Here is a 21,394-nt window from a genome sequence, read left to right as displayed (position 1 = left end):
GATGGCTACACCACACTAAAAAAAGTTGGGACAGAGGCAAAATAAAAAAGGGTTATAGAATATCCAAATAAGCTGTTTTGGAACAGTTTGTGAGCAGGGTAAATTAGTAATAGGTAAGGTTATCAGGTTTGGCTCATTAGAAAGCTATATATCAAGTGATGCTGCTGGTTCACTGGGCCAGAGCTCATCTCAGATAGTCAAAGAGACAGTGGAAATGTGTGCTATGGCCAGATGAGTTCACTGGGAAAAATTGATGTTGAGCTGTCAGTCCCACTGATCGAAGGGAACTCGAAAAATATTAGGCCTAGAAGATTCCTTATCACGTGGCTCTATCTAGTGGACAACATTAATATCACCGCCTTCATCTTTCAGTTAAAATGGCTGATTAGCGTCCCAAACATGATAAATTCGTGAAACTAAAGCCGACACGCTACAGGACTGTCATGAATGGAATTTGGTCTTGACGACGGATCGTGCCCAGTAGGTCTGGGTCTGTTCATGGCAAAAAAAAGTGTCAGACTGTGTCTAAAAATAGAATCCAAGAACCAGTCATTGCCATTCGTTTTCACAAAGATTTTTTAAATATTTAATATTTGTCACTGACACCAAGTGCTACGGAGCCCCTAAGGGGACGTGGAGCAAAAATTAAATAAAGTTTAGTTTCGCGTGCGCACGTGAAACTATCGCGTGCGCACGTGAAACTTTCTCTATAGTTTCGCGTGCGCACGTGAAACTATCGCGTGCGCACGTGAAACTTATAGTTTAGCGTGAGCACGTGAAACTATCGCGTGCGCACGTGAAAGTTTCACGTGAGCACATGAAACTAAACTTTAAAAAAAATTCTGTACATGAAGGTTTTCGCGTGAGCACATGAAAGTTTCAAGTGAGCACATGAAACTAAACTTTAGATTTTTTTTTACTCTGACGTCCCCTTAGGGGCTCCGTAAAGTGCAGCTATAGCGGAGAAGTGTTCCCTGTCATATATCATTCAGCATTAATTTTGTAATTTTATCAAACGTTTTTCTTGATAGGAAAAATCTCTATTGTTGTAATTTATTTCTTGGCTTTTTCAATTCATAAGTTTACCCTGCAAATTTAAATAGTTTATTTTTTATGCAGTCAATAGCCTAAATTATGTCAGTGATTCTCTCATTTTTAAAGATGATCAGGTATTATTTTATTTCGATCGGCAGTCTAACACAAGTAAAAAAAAACTTATTGCCCTATCTATTGAATACAGGCTAATTCCTTAATTTGTAACTTCTTAAAAGGAGGTTGCTAGTATCCTTATATTTTGGATTTGGATACACAGCAGACGAATTTCAAGAATTTCGTTTTTTTATTATTATTATTATTTATTTTATTTTTTTGCTCTTTAATGGATTGATGCATGAACAAATAATTTATTTAATCATATTCGTGATTTATGAATTTATGTAAGCTTCGTTTTGAAGTAGGCTATTCGTTATGAAGAAAATTCGTTCGTTAGGCTAGCATAAAGTTCATTTAATAGTCTTCATAATACATTTTATTTGTTTTTTATTATACAGATTATACAGATCAAAATAAAATAATTTTAGATGCTCTTTAAAAATGAGAATCACTGACATTTAGGCTACTTTTTTGACTGGGGAAAAACGATTTAAATTATCATTACTATTTGTTTTGCTCTTTAATGGATTCTATTATTGACTTGAAATCGTGTTACATGTGAATGGTTAACATAGACCTACGCATTTTAAAAGACATGATAAAATGTGTCTACTCATAATTACAAAAAGAAAAAGAAGCATCGACTTAATGCAAAACATAATATAACAGCTAAACAGAACATGAAATATCATCATCATCATACATGAATTAGACTTTATTACACGGACTGATGGCGACGGAAAGGTAAAAGGCATTAAAAACTCGCCATACTTTAATACTTAATATAAACAAAGCACGACATATTGCACACCGCAACAACTTTCCAATATGCGCGCCACTGACGTCACCGTCTGTGCTTCCAGGTCAGAGAGCATCTGTCCATCAAAAGCTCATTAGCCAATCAGAGTAGATCGCTGTTAAGCCCGCCCCCACGAGAGGTTTGTGCCAAAACAGCAAACGAAAATTTGCGAAGCGTAAGCGAAAGCTGTGGCAACGCATTCAGAATCCATGATTCGCGATAACGATTCTTTGAAAATCATTAACAAAGCATGAATCATATTTGAAGAGCATGTTAAATTCGTGCGACTGAGTTCATTTTTTCATTTTCATGTGTTTTTCTTCTTTTGCAGTGGCATATTTTTGATCGTTTCTTGGAAAGTTACGTTCAGTTTTATAAAGTTACGTTCAGTCTTATTGGCACAAAAATAATCCCATATTATAATAACCACAAACGGTAACTGTTTGCACTACAAACCAGTGTGTTCATAAGATAATACATTAAAGTAATATGGTAAGAGACACCAATTTGCAATATTAAGCAACAAAACACTTAATTACGTCTCGATTTCAGTCAGTTATCGATGAAATTCGGATGTAAACAACATCTTAGATCGCATTAATGTTCCAAATATGTTGTTCTGCTAATTTATGCTGCCTAAACCATAGATAGTATATTTATCTATTCTATAGTCTAAACCAGGGATCCTCAAATCTTACCCTGGAGGTCCAATGCACTGCAGAGTTTAGCTCTAACCCTAATCAAACACACCTGAGAATGCTAATCAAGGTCTTCAGGATCATTAGAGAATCACAGGTAGGTGAGTTTCATCAGGGTTGGAGCTAAACTCTGCAGCGCATTGGACCTCAAGGGTAAGATTTGAGGAACCCTGGTCTAAACCATAAAAAGAAACATGTCCCTGCTGAAAACACCAGCATATGCTGGTTAGGTGGGTTTTGGTGCTGGGATGCTGGTTTTAGCTGGTTTATGCTGGTCCTTTGCTGGTTTATGCTGGTCATTTGCTGGTCCTTTGCTGGTTTATGCTGGCCATTTGCTGGTTTATGCTGGTCCTTTGCTGGTTTATGCTGTTCCAGCATAAACCAGCAAAGGACCAGCATTAACCAGCTAAGGACCAGCATAAAACAGTAAAGGACCAGCATTAACCAGCAAAGGACCAGCATAAACCAGCTAAAACCAGCATCCCAGCACCAAAACCTACCTATCCAGCATATGCTGTTTTTTCAGCAGGGGTGGAAGCTGCTACAATATTTTGACAAACTAAAGTTAATAGGTGGTAAAGATACATACAAGCAGAATTAATTAAGATATTAGCCTAATATTTCACCTACCTGACCGAAAATGATAAGAACAAACACAAAAGTTTTCAAGATTCTTGCCCTGGAAATCGTTGTTCAGTTTGGCCAACCACACATTTTGTTCCTCAGACATTTTTTGGAACACTTCTATGATCTATGGTCTTTTGGCAGTCTATAGTACTCCAAATGTTTCTTCCAGGTCTAACCGATTAGTACAGCCCAAAACATGACAATAACTGACATTTTCAGCAGTAATAATCAGCGTAATATGCGAGTTTCGTTTGGTTCAGTGGCATTGTTTATGTTCAGTGCCGCCAATATGGCAGATTGATGACGCATTGTGAAAACAATTACAAATAGATGCGCCCACTCTTACAGGAAAAAGCATGGCGGATGAACATTTAAATGTAGTACATTGTCATGTAATTTTAGATGCAATTATTTAGTTTGAGTTGTTCATTTGAGAGAAGGCCTCCGGGTGCTGAAGCAAAAGCGATTCTCCATTTACAGAAAAGTATATTCACAAACAATATTGTTTTCCCATAGTTTTCCCAATCTCAAAAGAGAGCTGTTAAGATCATGTTGACTACTGTAATCCCTTCTCTTTAAAGATTGAAAACTCATGTCCTTTCGTTCTGCTTTTGCTATTGTTGTCGTAACCACCATAAAATGACGGCTATAGAAGTGAAGGCTATTCTGACAGTGGGTCACAGTGCTCCAAAGGCACTTCATGAAAGTGACATGTTCACTCATGTTTATGTCTCTTACACAATGCAACACAAGAATCCGCTGTTTTTTTCCATTTCAGATAATACACACTGGATTCAAGTGAAATGGCACTCAAGAACATATGTGGACTCTGTTAGAGAACCATTGCTTTTAGTATCAGTTGATGGGAAGTCAAGCAAAGGTGGTTTGACAAGCAAATGCACACTGTTGACTTCTTTAATGTTCTAAAGCGCTCAGTATCACCTGTTTGTGCTGCTGCTGCTGCTAAGAATCCAGCATAGCTGTTACTGGGTCAAATTGACCCGAAATGACAAATCACAGTTCAAGAGTCACGATTTGCTGTTGTGACTGAGCATTTGAGCTAAGGTGACAGTGAAAGCTTTTTATCTTGACAAATCACATCTGCGTAGCATATCATGAGGTTTCAGCCCAATGGGTTAACGTTAAGTTGCAGAAAAAAGAAAAGTCAAAATGACCTACAACAACACAATTAACCCTGATAAAGAATGTGAGGTGTATTATGATTTTTTTCAAGTTACTGTACATAATCATTATTTATGAGTCTCTTTAGTTGGCCAAGACATTTATTGCTCAGTGGGCTCACTCAGTAGTCTGATATTTATGCATGTTTGTATATGCTAATGAATCTGCCATGTGTACAAGCCAATCACAAAGGAATGGAGAGAGCAAGAGCACATTTATGAATTTTCCTTCTTAGACTGGTTCAACATTAGATTTCACACCTGTTAAACTGGGCAGGAGTGTGGAGACATTCAGTTTTGTGTTTTCTGGCTGATGTGTAATGCTGTAGGGCCAGGTACAAATTGTGTGCAGATGTCACTGACAGAATGAAACATATTAAGTGTAGCCTATTGCAAAGCTAAATGTACATTTAAAATGTTCACAAAGTGGTGGGTCCCTCTGTGAGCAAATATCTGACAAGAAATATTGTTGATGTAAGACACTAAAGAACACTAAATGAATAGACTTTGTAATTAAATTTGTGTATATAGATTTTCTGTGTGTCAGTCATGAACAGTGAAGTAAAATATCGTCTGCAAGACCATAGGTCACAAAAATGGATTTGTTTTAGAACGTCACTGCCACCTACTGGAAAGCAATTGCATTGCTGGCTCCTATAATGAGATGTGGACATCCATTTAGTGTTGTACTGGAACTCTTCTTCCCATGCTCTGGAGCTGTCCAATTATTGAAGCTTTTTGGAAGTTTTATAATTTCTGAAATATCAAATAAGAGTCATATGTGACCCTGGACCACAAAACCAGTCATAAGGTTAAATTTTACAAAACTGAGATATATACATCATATGAAAGCTCAATAAATAAGCTTTCTATTGATGTATGGTTTGTTAGGATAGGACAATATTTGGCCGAGATACATCTATTTGAAAATCTGAAATCTAAGGGTGCAAAAAATCAAAATACTGAGAAAAACACCTTTAAAGTTGTCCAAATTAAGTTCTTACCATCATCATCATCATCATCATCATCATCAGCTTTATTTATAAAGCACTTTAAAACAGCCACAGCTGACACAAAGTGCTGTACATTGAAAACTAAAACAATCAACATTCATAAAAAAAAGAAAAAAAAGAAAAAGAAACAAACAAACAGATACATTTATAAATAATTAAATTATTAAGAAACTAAGTCTCACTGAGGCCAAAAGCCAAAGAATAAAAATGGGTTTTAAGACGTGTTTTAAAAGTTGACAGTGAAGGTGCCGTTCGAACATGCAAGGGCAGGTTATTCCACAGTTTGGGCGCCACAATGGCGAAAGCCCTATCCCCTCTGAGCTTCCTCCTGGATCTCGGTACTTCCAGGAGAAGCTGATCAGCTGACCTAAGAGACCGACAGGGCGTGTAGGGGTGAAGAAGCTCAGATAGGTAAGGCGGGGCCAGATTTTGAAGGCATTTAAAAACAAGCATAAGAATTTTAAAATCCACTCTATAAGACATAGGCAGCCAGTGCAGTGAGGCCAGCACAGGGGTTATATGCTCTCTTTTGCGGGTTCCTGTTAACAGTCACGCAGCGGCATTTTGAACCATCTGCAGACGTGAGAGTAACGACTGACTGACCCCCCCATAAAGTGAGTTACAATAGTCCAAACGGGAAATAATAAAAGCATGGAGCACTGATTCCAAATGCTGCCTAGAAAGAAAAGATTTCACTCTTGCCAGTCGCCTTAAAGGTTGTATCAGCGATTTCTAGCCTAAAACATAAAGTGTCAATTTCAGCTGACCTTTCTTCACGATCCGCTCGCTGCCTGCCCCATAAATTGTCTGTGAAAAAACCGCGTCTCTCTGGTCAGCCTAGGGTCCGAGATATGCCAAAAAAACAATCGGCGCTATCAACTATTCCACAGATAAACAAACAGTGTTCCAACCAATCAGCGTCAGAGGTTTGGTGTTGTGGACTTTCCTACTGGTGCAGGGATGTGAGGGAGGCGGAGCGAAAGTCCACAACACCAAACCCCTGACGCTGATTGGTTGGAACACTGTTTGTTTATGTGGAAAGGTTGGTAGTGCCGATTGTTTTTTTGGCATATCTCGGACCCTAGGCTGACCAGAGAGACGCGTTTTTTTCACAGACGATTTATGGGGCAGGCAGCGAGCGGATCGTGATGAAAGGTCAGCTGAATTTGACACTTTATGTTTCAGGCTAGAAATCGCTGATACAACCTTTAACTGATAAAAACTGGATTTCACCACCGCTCTAACCTGGCTGTCCAATTTAAAATCACTATCCAACTTAAAACCAAGGTCATTTACAACAGGTTTAAAATATACTTCCAGGGGTCCCAAATGAACAGAGGAAGGTTCGCAGGGACCATTCGGGCCAAACACCAAAACCTCTGTTTTCTTTTCATTAAACTTTAAAAAGTTTAAAGCCAACTAAGCTTTTATATCATCTAGGCATGTCAGGAGATGTTTTATAGAAATCCCATCCTTCTGCTTCAATGGGAAATAGATTTGACAGTCATCAGCATAATGAAATCGGATCCCATGTTTTCTAAAAATGGAGCCCAAAGGAAATAAATAGAATAAAAATAACAGTGGCCCTAAAATTGAGCCCTGTGGGACGCCACATGGCAAAGAAGCAGAAGGTGATTCAAAGCTGGAAAAACTAACAGAAAAAGATCTATTTGTCAAATAAGATTTAAACCAACTTGGTGCCGTGCCACCAATACCCGCTAGATCACTTAATCGGGATATTAAATTATTGTGATCCACTGTGTCAAAGGCAGCTGTTAAGTCAAGCAAGACAAGAACAACGTGGTTACCAGAATCAAATTCCAGCAGGATATCATTAATGACTCTTAATAGAGCAGATTCTGTACTATGAAGTGTTTTAAAACCTGACTGAAAAACTTCAGATATGCCATTTTCATCTAGCAATGCATATTACTAATCAAAAATTACATTTTGATAGGTTTACAGTAGGAATTTTACAAAAAATCTTCATGGAACATGATCTTTACTTAATTTCCTAATGATTTTTGGCATAAAAGAAAAATCAATAATTTTGACCCATACAATGTATTTTTGGCTATTGCTACAAATATACCCGTGCTACTAAGACTGGTTTTGTGGTCCAGGGTCACATATAGTTTGGATACTGGCTGATGTCAGCTCATGTCACAAGACTCACTCATGAAAAGTATACTTAAAAGGAAATTTTAAGTGTATTTTGACTTTATTTGAACCTCTTTTCTTAACGTCATACCACTGTTAGACCCCAATGACTGACCAATTCATATATTTACTTGATGATATTCTTTTTCTTTCTCTTTTTCATGTTCTACTTCTGGACTTTAACTAAATAAATAAAACTTCGGTAGGGCCTAACACTTTATTTTCTTAAATCTTACTATTAACTGTTTGCTTACTAGCTGTTTATTAGTACTTATACATAAATTTCATCGTTTGCAAACAGTGGTGACTTTTTTTTTCTTCTTCATTTAGTACTGCTCTTCAGAAGCTACAGAAGATACTTACGTTTCCCAGAAGACAAAATAAGTGAAATTTACCCTGATCTTTAAAATTTCAAAAAGTTTTCACCTACCGGATATTAATGCGTCGTTTTTACTTCTGAAGCATCAGTGAGCATTTGAACCTAATATAATAGTTGCATATGAGTCCCTCAGTTGTCCTCAGTGTGAAAAGATGGATCTCAAAATCATATCAATAATACAACTATCACTTAAAAAAATGAATGTGGATCATTCAGGTGACAACACAGTATTAAGACTCGAGTGTATGTAAACTTTTGAACAGGTTAATTTTTTATAAATTCAACTATCACTTTCTCTTGTGGAGATATATTGTGATATATTGTCATATATCAATGTGTACAACTTTTATGTGACATCCCTTATTCATGACAGTACTAAATAAAAAATAAAAAAAATTCTGCAAGGTGTATGTAAACTTTTGACCTCAACTGTACCTAAAATTAACAACTACCTTACTAACTATTAATAAGCAGCAAATTAGGAGTTATTGAGAGAAAACACCTAATTTATAGGGAATTCCTTGTTACCTTAAATTCTCTGTTCTCTTGTGGCTTGTTCTTATACTTGGGTGTTGCCTGAAAGCATGCTATAGGTCATCATTTCCTTGTGTTGTCTTTAGAGAACACTTAGAATGAATGCATTTTTAACTATGGATTGTTTTGAACTATACAGTACATACAAGAATAAGGCTTCAAAAAATGTCACTTGAATGACCAAAAAATTAAGTACATACAAAACACACACAACAAATATGTGACCCTCTACCACAAAACCAGTCTTAGTAGCACGGGTATATTTGTAGCAATAGCCAGAAAGACATTGTATGGGTCAAAAGAATCGATTTTTCTTTGATGCTAAAAAACAATCATGTTCCCTGATGATATTTTGTAAATTTCCTACTGCTAAGAACTTAATCTGAACAACTTTAAAGGCTTTAAACTCTTTTTTTTTTTTTTTTTAGATATTTTAATAGTTGTATATCAACCAAATATTGTCATTGCATAACAAACCATATATCAATGGAAAGCTTATTTATTCCGCTTTCAGATGATGTGTTTCAAAAAATTGACCCTTATGACTGGTTTTGTGGTCCAAGGTCACATATGAACAATTAAAACAAAACAAATTAACAAGTACACAAGTGTCTTTATTTACGCAAGCAAGTTTGTTCCTACAGTTCGAAAAGAAAAAAGCCACTGTCAAGCTGTTGGCACATTTATGTACAAAACCAGTTAATTTTACTGCCTGCTACAAAGCATTCTCAGTGAAAGTACAAAAAACTAGTACAGTATGTGGATAAAGCTGAAAGCAATGTCAGGGTAATACTGGATACGCAACATCATAACAAGAATAGGTTTAAGACATGGTTCGGAAAAATCATCACGAACTAGAAAGGACAAAACTCAAACACTACAACCTAATAAGATATTTAGCTTAATATTGTTAGCGTAGCAACTGTAATACTGCACATTTAGAAAAAAATAGAATTGACCCCAGCAAGACAGTCATATAAGTGTAAAAATCAAAATAAAGGATCTTTTTTTTTTCCTTTTGAGTTAGTTAAAACTATTACCATTGGATGCATAACCATGCCACAAATAACAACTATATTTATGTTTTTTTTACCTAATACAAGTTTCTTTTGTGGTTTTAAAAAAGCTGCATGACTAATATTAGAGTACAGGGACTCAGCGCTGATTCCAAATGCACTTACACCAAAAAACTCACAATGGTCCATAAGTGCACAAAAACTAGCTTGTTTTTTCATTTTTTTTTTTTTTTTTTTTGAGACACTGACAAAAGTACTTTACTGCAAAAGTAGGGCAACTGAAGTCGGCAAGACCGAGCCAAAACACTGAGTTTGGAGTAACACATGCTTGTACATCCATATCCTTCTTGTTTTTATCCGAAACATTTACCTTACGTAAATACCTTGTTTGTTTAACCTTCCACAGTGTTTGGCAGAGTCGTTGCGATCAACTTTTCCACTTAGATTTATACTTCTCTGATATGAACAACGATCTCAAGAATATCACCTAACACTGACTGCCGAGATGTATTTTAGAAACTGACATGAAATGTGAATACGTTTAAAGAGAGATATATACACAGTTCAGAGGAATGACTGAAAAACCTGTTTTTGTTGTTTGATTACTTGCATTTAAAAAGTTAAAGCTAAAACTAAGCAATAAAACACCTGATGTTATTTGCATGTGAGAGTATGGCTTGCAATGGATGAGAGAAAACAAATAACCGTAGAGTCTCCCAAGGCAAATCCTAGCTGATTTGAGACGGTCTTTCTCTGTCCTTCTTTCCCAATCCGCAGCCATCTCTGTCGAAGCTTAACAAATGTTACTAAGCACCAGTGTCACACCTTCCATTAATACTGCGCACAGCTAGCATATACAGTTAGGCCAAGCTACAGTATTGCAGTAAAAGTCACTTTAAGGTACTTTTTGAAATCCCTGGCACTCCAAAACTGAATTTGTTGGAAAAAGAATCTGTACATTGTTTGTGCTGTTGCTGCTAGAAGTGTGGCAGCTTGAGCGATTAACCTGTAAATCATAAGTTACAAGTTTGGTCACATTTTGGTTTTTTAAAAAGTCTAAAGAAAGTCTAAATCATGACTAGACATTTATAGGGTGAGCTTGAAAAGCGGAAATCATCGGCGTGTAATACAAAAACGTGAAAAGTGTTCTGTAATCCCTTTGGCTAAACCCAAACCCCCTAACAAGACCCGATGAGACCTAAAAGCATGTGGTACAAAAGAGAAGTCACTCAACTTAGTGTTGTTTATCAGGTTGTGCTCTCAAACACGTCAACGGAAAAGGGAGGTAGAGGAGAAATGAAAACGGAACGAGGACAAAGAAACCAAATCGAAATCCTGGGTAGTCAGAGACGTTGCCATGGAGACGATAAGCACGTCCCTAGACCAACATTCTGGGTCACACCCGTACATAGCAAGTGTTACAGTTATTTACCTCCCCATCCCATCAATCCCAAACCCCTGGAAACCATTGAAATTAGACGTGGTTAAGTTTAGTTTATATATGTGTCTTCAGGGAGGGGAAGGGCATGCTTGTGTGTGTTTGTTTGTGTGTGTGTATACATATTTATATGTGCGCACATGAGCGCGTGCTTTATGTGTATGCATTCAGACGCTCTTTAGAGCGAGTAGAGTGGATATCATGAAGCTCCTGCTCCTCCTTGGACTTGATGTCCTCGTATTTCTGCATCCGGCAGGCGTCCTTCACGTAAGCCCAGTTAGCCGACAGCACCATCAGGTAGTGCACCTACAGCAACACAGTGGTTAGAGGGGAGGGTTAGTGTTAGTGACCCATCTGTACTGAAAAAGAGGTCAAAGGGAATACTTTGGAGACTTTTAGTGGCCCAGTTTAGACTGGAGGTCAACGATGTGGCAACCGGTTTCAGCTGAGGTTAGTTTGTTCATTTACACATGTTATCATTTATAACTGCTGGGTTAACTTGGGGATGTGCGGGAAGGACAGGAACTGAAATGATATTGCAAAAAGAGCCTGGGTGTCATTTTTAATCAAGCCAATTAATGGGCGTCATTATGAAAGTTGCTGTCGTGGGTGATGGTGGCGGGGCCCTTGGTGGACTGAGAGCGTGTCGGGAGGTGGGGAGGGACACCCCAGATGGGAGCTGGCTTCAGAAACGCGTGCAGTACCTCCCCGTGCTCTTAGACGTCAGAATGACGTGGTTACGGATGAGGACAGACACGGCCGCCACCTATCATAGTAGCCAGATTGTTGAAAAAGAGAAAGGAAGAAGGTTACTTGCTGCCTCCTAACAACCCTATCCCTATTCCTGATATTCATTCTTCTGTGGAAAAGAGTATGAGATGTTTTACGCTAAAAATGAAAGTAAATAGTGAACAAGGGCTGTGAAGCTCTGAAGTGCAGTCCTCATGTCGTTCCAAACCCGTGAGACCTTTATTCTTGGAACACAGTTTAAAGGAGTTGTTCACTTCGAGAACAAAAATTGACAGATATTTTACTCACCCCTTTGTCTTCCAAGATGTTCTTTTTTTCTTCAGTCGATAAGAAATTATTGACTTTCTTATTGATTTCAGGATTTCTCTCCATATAGTGGACTTCAATGGTGCCCACAAGTTTGAACTTCCATAATGCAGTTTAAATGGAGCTGCAAAGGGCTCTAAATGATCCAAGCCATTGAATAAGTGTCTTGTCTAGCTAAACGATTGGTCATTTTCTAAACAAATTGACAATATATATATATACTTTTTAACCTCAAATGCTCGTCTAGTCTTGCTCTGCGTGAACTTGTGTATTCCAGTTCAAGACAGTTAGGGTATGTCGAAAAAAAGTTAATCACATTTTTTTCTGCAACTTCAAAATCGTCCTACATTGCTGCAGAAGTACCGGCCTAGTGTTTACAAAGTAAACGTGCAAAGAAGATCAAACACCTTTTCCAAAAAAAAAGGTAAAACAATGATTTTGAAGTTGGAGAAGAAAATGAGATGGGAGTTTTCCAACATAACCTAACTCTCTTGACCCGGAATACACAGAGTTCATGCAGAGATAGACAAGATGAACATTTGAGGTTAAAAAGTATATAAATACATTTTTTTTCAGAAAATGGCCGATTGTTTCGCTAGATAAGACCCTTCTTCCTCAGCTGGGATCATTTAGAGCCCTTTGAAGCTGCATTTAAACTGCATTTTGGAAGTTCAACCTCGCACACACTATTGAAGTCCACTATGTGGAGAGAAATCCTGAAAAGTTTTCCTCAAAAAATAAAAAATAAAATTCTTATCGACTGAAGAAAGAAAGAGATGAACATCTTGGATGACAAGAGGGTGAGTAAATTATCTGTTCTTTATTAAATTATTCTCCTTTAAGATATATTTGATGAAATTCAAGAGCTTTCTGACCCTGTATGGACAGCAACGCAACTACCAAGTTCAGAGCCCAAAAAGGTAGTAAGGACATTAATAAAATAGACCATGTGCATCAGTAGTTCAATCATAATGTTATGAAGCTATGAGAATACTTTCTGTGCACAAAGAAAACAAAAATGTTATTTTTGTATTGTATTTAACCATCTCTTCTCTTCTGTGTCAGTCTTCAAGATGTGTTTGCAAGAGTACCACGACACACTTCATAACATTATGGTTGTTACGATGTCCTTACTACCTTTCTGGTCCTTAAAGCGAGTTGCGTTGCTGTCTATGCAAAGTCAGAAAGCTCTCGGATTTCATCAAAAATATCTTAATTTGTGTTCCAAACTAGGGGCAATTGTTGTGGACTTGTAACCCAAATGTTGTGGGTTCGAGTCTCAGGGTGGCAGGGATTGTTGGTGGGGGAAGTAAATAACCAGCGCTTTGTCCACCTTGAATGCCACGACTGAGGTGAGACCCTGGATTTTCATTTTTGGGTGAACCAGGTTTGACATCAGTGAGGACAAAAGTCATTTTTGGGTTCTTATGGGTCTCATAATCAAGTGTGATGCACCAAATTTATTCCATATTACTCCTTATTCTTGTGCATTTTTAAATTATACAAATGAGGTTCAAAATTTTGATTGAAAGGAAAGACTTGCAATTTTGAAGCCTATGGGCACCATTTACTTTCATTGTATGGAAAAGAGCTGCAAAACATCTCTGTGATAAAGAACAGAATACCAAACTGATACCAAGATGGATGGTACAGATAAATATGGTATGATTAATGCACATCCAGGACAAAAATGGCTCCTGCAATTCCATTGCAATGCCACAGCTACTGTTTGCTGAAGTTCCCCTGTTCACCAATGGGTGGCATCATTGCTGCACAAATCAGCAACCTGCAAGTATGCAGCAGTATTCTCTGAAAGGTATGATGTAATTATATAATCAAAAGAGCACAAATTATGATCCAGTTCTGTAGACTCTTTGTTTCTATGTCCAAGCTGTTTTCTAATTTCCAAACCGTTGTGGAATGCAATTAACGCCCATAAATGATGCCAGACCGTTGCCTTTACAGAAAACAAACACATTGTGCTTTTCACACACATACAGACCGCAAGGAAGCTTAAGCAGAAAACAAAAGCACAATGCAGTTTAAGTGCATTAACCACATTACAATAATTTGATGCTATTCTATTTACCTTATACATACGCTCTTATATTAACCAATGTAAAACAGCTTTCCAAGGTTCAAACCAAAAGCTGCCTCAGAAAATGGTGTCTCACAATCACTTATCGCCGTTCCAAACAAGCTTCTCTCCTTCCTTCCCTCTCCTCTTCTGTTTCCATGGCAACAACACCTCCTGCATTTTCAATGATGAGTGTTCCTCTTCCGTCTCTTTGCTCTCTCACTATTTTACAAGAGGCCTTGGATGTCTATTGCATTTTAGACAAGCCTGCACATTCTTTTCTGATACACTGTAAGTCCTAGATTTCTATAACATATTTCTTGTGCTTAGATTTCATATTACCCCTTTTGCAGGTGTCCCTGCAGTCATAGGTTTAATAAAACTCATAAATCAATGTATATTTCATATCTTGCTCTATAAGGAAATTGAGATTCAGGGAAAATTCATACAATGATAAAACAGAGCAATAAAGAAAGAAAGACAGAAAGTAAGAGACAGCAGTGGAAAAAAAGCTCACCATGGCGATAACGGCTGCTCCAGCCCCCGCAAGTGCGCAGACAAACAAGTGGAATGTCAGATCCAGCTGGAAAAGGGGACAAAAAAAGACTCTGAAGAGGAGAAACGTGGATAGGTTTTCACTGATAAATCATCAAGAAGTACAGATAAATCTAAGGCACAAATCTTAGTAAATCACACTGCATGATTATATACTCTCCATAAATTTTGTGTCTAAAGGCTCCTACAACTTCCACTCCTCATGTTTCACAATGTGCCTTCAGTGAATTCTGACAGTAGTTTTTTAAAGGGGTCATGAATTGAAAAATCTAAATTTCCTAGATCTAGACCTAGAGAGGTTATTGTACTATAAAAACATCAAGTTTTAGAACTCAAAACTTTTTCATTTGCCTTAAAACTAGTCTGACAAAAATGACAGGTTGTGGAATGTGCCACTTTATGATGTAATAGTGTGGCTAAACACTGCCTCCAGAGAATAAGATCAACGCCTGCTTCTAGATCGCTTCCTGTTTGGCCCCGCCCACCGATTTGCACATGTAGTGTAAATAACGAGAGCATCAAACGCAGGTCTACCCAGAAAGCAAACGATACAGATGGCTCTGGAGACACTGTGCAGTGCCAAGCTTTGGAAAAACAGTCTTTGCATTGCCTTTCTTCTGATCCCAGCATTAGGAAAGACAGGCTGAACTTAGTTTTTAACCCTTAAATGCATGAATGTTTCGCCAATTACTATAACATATTCGGGTCTTTAGCAACCTAGAGCTGTATATTCAGCACGGATGGATCTCTAACTACTGCAATAGCAAAAAAAAAAACTCTTGATATTTTAAGAACAATTACAGAAGAATAAAATAAAGCATATTTTGTTAACTTTTGAAACTTAGAAGGGTTAAATTTGAGCAGATGATTTTACTATTGCATTCATCCTCAGAGCGCACTTACATAAAGCACGTGGCTCATATTCGCGATCTCAACCATAATCTCAAAACTATCATTTTCAATGACTTCAAAGTCAATATTTTGATCACTGGCATCTCATTGACCACATCCACCATCAAATAACAGTGACATTTATATTTTATTGTGTACAGTAATTGCTCTGCAGTAAAGCCATTCAAACCAGTTCAAATTTTTGCTGATGATATTCGTTTGTTTTATGCCTGCGATAGTTATGAGTAAAACATCACGTCATTGTTGTCTACTAAACAGTGCCGCCTTGAGGAATAAAAGTGAATTGCATGTATTTAGTCATAAAATATTTACATATTTTTGTGCACAAAAAATATACTTACACTTACAAAACTCGGGTCTCTAGCGACCCTATACACGTTTTACGGGAAAAAAAAATCAGAAGAGACATTCTTTTATATTTTATTCTTGTTATATTGTTTATAATGAATATATTATAAAACGATAGATCTTCAAGGAAAAAAAGTGTCGTTTTTAAATATATTTAAACTTCTTATTCGAACATAAAAGGTCTTTAAAGTTGTATTTTGGGCCATTAAACTTTGGCAAGTCTGTTTTCGTTGCGTGTTTCAAAGCGAAGCGCACACTTCGTTCAGGCGATCAACTCGTGATCCGGTGTTTTCTGCTCTTCCGAACGGTTCAGTTCACAGTGAATACAGTAAACTCATTTACTGCATGCGCTGTAAGTTCAGCGTGCATTTGGCAGATGATTACAGCATTTTACTAGATTTATAGTGAGACATGTTTTTGTAAGCCTGTTTTCACTGTAGCTGAGTTTTCCGTCAAAATAAAAGTTCCTATAATTCGCTCATTTAATTGCTGACAGCTAGTGTTTAAATGGGTAACGTTACTGCAGTCCAAATACAAGATATCTCTTTTAAGTGTAAAAATTAGGAAAGAAGCATTGTAATCTTCCTACTGTAGTGTAAAGCAAAAATAATATACCCATGAAATATTCATTTTCATTTACTTTACAGTGCAATTGTTTTACAATGACTATTACTGGCATGGGGATAACAATGATATAAAATTGTTGTTATTTCTATTATTATATTCTAATTTGTTTGGCTTCCTAAAACACCAGTGTGAATGTAATTTAGACTGAGACAGTATACCACAACTAAAAAGAGGGTTGAGTCTAGCCTAGAATCTAGACGTGCCCCTAGCGGCAGCAAATTACATTTGCTTCCAAGGGCAGTCTAGTTACTCTCAATTCAATTAAGATTTCAAAAAATCCAAGATGTACCGGGCCAATCACGAGTCGGGGGGCGGGCTTAACATGATGACGACTGACCTGTGACCATAAGTTCCGTCAGACAAACAGTATTTATATCATTTTTTACCTTTGATAAAACACCATCACCATCTCTGATGTCTTGTTACATGTGAACGCGCACTGGCGTAATATACGCAAACACCGTAAGCGATCTGTCGCTTGTATACAACACTCATTGTTTACACAGTGCACAGAGATTGTGGGTATAGCGCTATTGTGGGAATTGTGGCTATTCAAAATGGTAATTGCTTGTGCTTATCCTGGTTGTTCAAACCAATTTAAAGCTAAAAGATTACGTTTGCTTGCGCAAACTCATCCGGGACTTTTCACCGATTTCCCCTTTCGGCGTTTGCGTATACTACGGCAGAGCGCTTTCACATGGAACGAGTCGAATGCTAAACTCGTGCTCATGACAGAAGGACGTGGCAGTGTATCAGAGGTAAAAAATGATATAAATACTGTTCAGTTTCTTGCAAAAAACGATCGTTTCGTGTCTTAGGACATCAATGTATCGTCACGAGCCGCAGGGTGTAATTTGGATTTGTCTGTGCATGTTTTTGTTTACTTTTAAAGGTCTGGTGCAAATCTATGTCCATTATTTTGCTGACAGACTGCACCGGTTTTCGTTAAAAATCTTCGTCGCTCTGACTACGTCACCTTCTTCGTTGCTCTGATTGGTTGTAGCGCTATCCTATTGTGTGGAGAGGGAGTTTGAAAGACAACCGTTTATCCCACCCCTCCGGTTGAGCCCTGTCTATGGAGAGTGCCCAGACCCTACATTTATGTGCTTGTCAGGCTAGGTTGAGTCCCCTTTAAAGTTCAGGTACAAGTCAATTAACAGATTTATTTTTCTGACTTAAGTTTTCTTAGTTAAGAACATGGGTTGGAGCTCTTAATTTTGAACTCCCAAAGTGCATTAGATAGAGTAATTGAACTTTAAAATGGACAAAATTAGCATTTTTCCCCCAATTACATTTGGCCGGAATTCATATTGAGATATTATTGTATTGGGAAATTTTGATATTGTTACATCCCTAGTACTGAGTTTTTATCAATTTTTAACCCAAATCACAGCAGGGTCCATCTATGAAGGATATAGGCTGTCAAACATACACAACTGTTAGCCAATCATAGCAGAGGGTGTTTACTTTCGAGTCTACAATCAGCCACGTCTATTCAAACAGAGCGTTCTGATGAAAATAGCCGATTACTTCTGTGACATATTGTGAAAGCATAACATCCACCGGCATATGACTTGTGGGACTGTCCATTCAAGGAGCTGCACAATCTTGCAAATAAATATTAAATTTGAACTATTACATATTTATATGAAGGAATCCCCGCTGCACTGTGTGACTTCAGACCTAAAATCATGGAAAGGTTCACAATTTATTCATATTCTTCTCTCACTCCCAATCATTCTTTTATGCCATAGGTTGCTGACTGTAATGGCGGACTGAATTTAGATGAAGGCCATCAGTCAGGATAAAATAGGCCCTGCTTCAGAACTGCCAACTGACCTCATTAGATTCACACATCTTCAGGAAGTTCTCAGACGCGATACACAGTCTTTTCTCCTCACCGATGGGCACAATTCCTGCAATTCAAATAAAGTGGGATGTGTTAACAGCCCATTTATTAATAATGCAATGATAGTACATGCATAAATGAAATTAGGAATGTCAAAGCTGGCATTTAGTGTTCAGCTGTGATAATATGTAGTCATGCTTAGGTCATATTATTTTATAATGGTTTTTATTATGGCAAAATGGTGTAAGACAGATCTATAGTGGTGATTTAACTATGTAACTGTATTTGATGTTGCAGTACTGTTGCTGTATTCAATTTAAATATCATAATGGAACACCATGGTGTTCTGTAATATAACGAGTGTTTAATGATATCTCAATAGTATCTTAATAGTTTTTATATATGTGTTCTGTCTCTCAGCTGTTGCACAAAAAAATCTGTTTTATTATTTTTTAATATGTTTTGCCCTTTGATGTCTAATACATGTGGCTTGTCATATTCAGTAATTTCAGCACTACAACATGCAATAAACTTCAATATAAAACAACTTTAAGTTGTTTTTAATAATCTCAGCCAGTTACAGCCCTACAGCCAACTAGACTTGGCATTCACTGCTAACTTTTTCACTTATTTAGTAATCCAGATGGGCTTGAATCTGACTAGAAAATAGCAATCCCAAGCAGAGTTCCTATCCATAGATCCATATTTTATTTTCCTGGCGAAGTATGTTGTTTATACCAGCATGAGAATTGACTAAAAACATCTCTGTAGCGTTGAAATGAGCTACGCACCATACTGACGCAGGTCGAAGCAAAGGTTGGACCCTTCCACCAGTGTGGTGTTCTGGCAGGTGTTCCAGATGTTGAAATACATGAAGACTGGCAGGGAGGTGAAGGCTGTAACTCCCAGCCAAGCCAACATGAAGATATAAGTAAGCATGATGAACTGAGGAAGAGAGAAAGAGATGCGTTTATATGTGTTTCTTAATAAATTTCAAGTACACTACGCTAGATGAAATAAACCAAATGTAAGTCGAATTATGTCAAGTTTACACTACAAATGTGGCACAAAGGTGCATATGAAGTGGCACTGAAGTGTCTTTACACAGAATTCTGTGATGGCCAGAATTTCAAGATCAGTGCTTTTTGCATTATTTTACTTAAAGGGATAGTTCACCCAAAAAATGAAAACTCTAACTGTCATTATTTACTCTCGTGCCGTTCCAAACCTGTAAGGCCTTCGTTCAAGATATTTCTGCTTTCTGACGCTGCATAGACAGTAATGCAACTAACATGTTCAAGGCCCAGAAAGGTAATAAGGACACTGTTAAAATAGTCCATGTAACATCAGTGGCTCAACTTTAATTTTATGAAGCAGTGCGTACTTTTTATGCACAACGAAAACAAAAATGATGACTTTATGCAACCATTTTATACCTTCTGTGTCAGTCTTTGTTGTGGGTGAGGGTGAGTACTTAATGACAAAATTTTCATTTTTGGGTGAACTATCCCTTTAATAGGCTTTCATGCTGTTGTGCATTAGTTCTTTCAGATGGGTGGTTAATCTTACCCAAGCACTGACACAGCGCCCACAGGTGGTGATCTTAAAGTCCCCATAGAGGTCCCGAATGGCCCCAGTGGTGAAAAATCCCTCTACCATCAGCAGAATACCATAGACGAAGAAGGCTGCTGCCACTCCATAGATCACATACTTAAAGATGTCAATCCTAAGGAAGCAAAACATTATATAATTAGTCATCTCTAAAAAAAAAAGAGTGTCCGTGCTTGTCTTGCACACAATGGTAATTCAATAAAACAACAGGTAGCATATTGGTTGCAAAGTATCTTCTGAAGCCTTAATCTATCTTATTTTGCGTATAGATTAAATTCAATTATACCGTCTCATTTTCTAATTTCAAAGCCTTACTCCAAAGTATTTGGTAAGATAAGATAAAATGGCTGAAAAACTGCTGCTTCACACACTGCCACTATTCCTTCCTCCGCCCACTCCTTTCTCTCGTTTTCTATGTCCATCCTGCTCTCCTTCTCACCAGTAGAGTTCCGGTGAGCAGGTGTGCTTGGCTGATTTGGTGCGTTTTCAGAACACTTAATTCTCTGAGTGGGACTGATGCCAAAACCTAACATGGTCTTGTGTTTCTGTGTGTGTCACTAATCTTTATTGTGATGGTGTTTCAGTGCCATGTTAAAAAAAATAACATAATTAATAATAATCTAAGATTACGAGATGGAAACTTTGAGAATAAAATCGAAATATTCCTAGAAAAAAGTCGAAATATTCCAAGAATAAAGTTGAAATTACTAGAATAAGGTTGAAATGTTTAGACAATAAAATTGTCAAAATGTTTTGAGAATAAAGTCAAAATTACAAGAATAAAAGTCAAAGTGTTTTCAGAATAAGGTCAAAATATTTAGAGAATATAAATCAAAATTACAAGAATTCGTAGCAATTACAAGGTTAAAGTTCTAATATTTTGAGAGTACGTCCTAGCCTACTGCACATGCAGATGGCCCAGATTGGGAGCACCGGAAAATATTCCAAAATCTCAGCTTTCAAAATCTGCCAGTTTTATAACGAAATACAAACAATATTCACACTGTTTAGCTTATTCGATCTGATGTTCCTTCATGTTTATATTGTGCTATAAATGTGAAATAAAAAGGAAAAACACACTTATAATTTCTATTTCGTGGAAAAACTGACAGAATTTAAAGTTATATTAAAAACAACAACGCACAAAATTATTACTGGGTGGCTGGCACGCTACAAATATTATTTCCAATTATTTACTGTATTACATGGTGAATAAAACAGCTTGTGAATAGTCACTTATGTACCTCAAAAAATACAACAATATAACTTATGTTAACGAGTTGGAATCCACTTCAACCTTTATAATGTTTTATGTCGTTTTTAATTAAATACATGGGAGGAATGAAAGATTGGATGCCACAG

General features: G+C 37.2%; 1 protein-coding gene across 3 annotated transcripts in view; it reads right to left on the bottom strand.

Moving 5' to 3' along the window:
* Positions 1 to 9,136: 9,136 nt before the first annotated feature.
* Positions 9,137 to 21,394, bottom strand: part of gpm6ab (glycoprotein M6Ab) — an 88,441-nt gene continuing 76,183 nt past the window's right edge. For 2 of the 3 annotated variants that reach the window (XM_073842252.1, XM_073842251.1), the window contains exons 3-7: positions 19,991 to 20,147; positions 19,213 to 19,366; positions 18,412 to 18,488; positions 14,648 to 14,713; positions 9,137 to 11,303 (exon numbers count right to left, since the gene is read on the bottom strand). In XM_073842252.1, coding sequence (XP_073698353.1) covers positions 11,151 to 11,303; positions 14,648 to 14,713; positions 18,412 to 18,488; positions 19,213 to 19,366; positions 19,991 to 20,147 — 607 coding nt within the window. In that variant the 3' untranslated portion in view covers positions 9,137 to 11,150. The other variant, XM_073842253.1, reaches the window with a different exon arrangement.

Source organism: Garra rufa, chromosome 6 (genome assembly GCF_049309525.1).
Source record: "Garra rufa chromosome 6, GarRuf1.0, whole genome shotgun sequence".
Lineage (NCBI taxonomy): Eukaryota > Metazoa > Chordata > Actinopteri > Cypriniformes > Cyprinidae > Garra > Garra rufa.
Note: the sequence above shows the minus strand (reverse complement) of the source record. Positions and strands in the feature narration are given on the sequence as shown.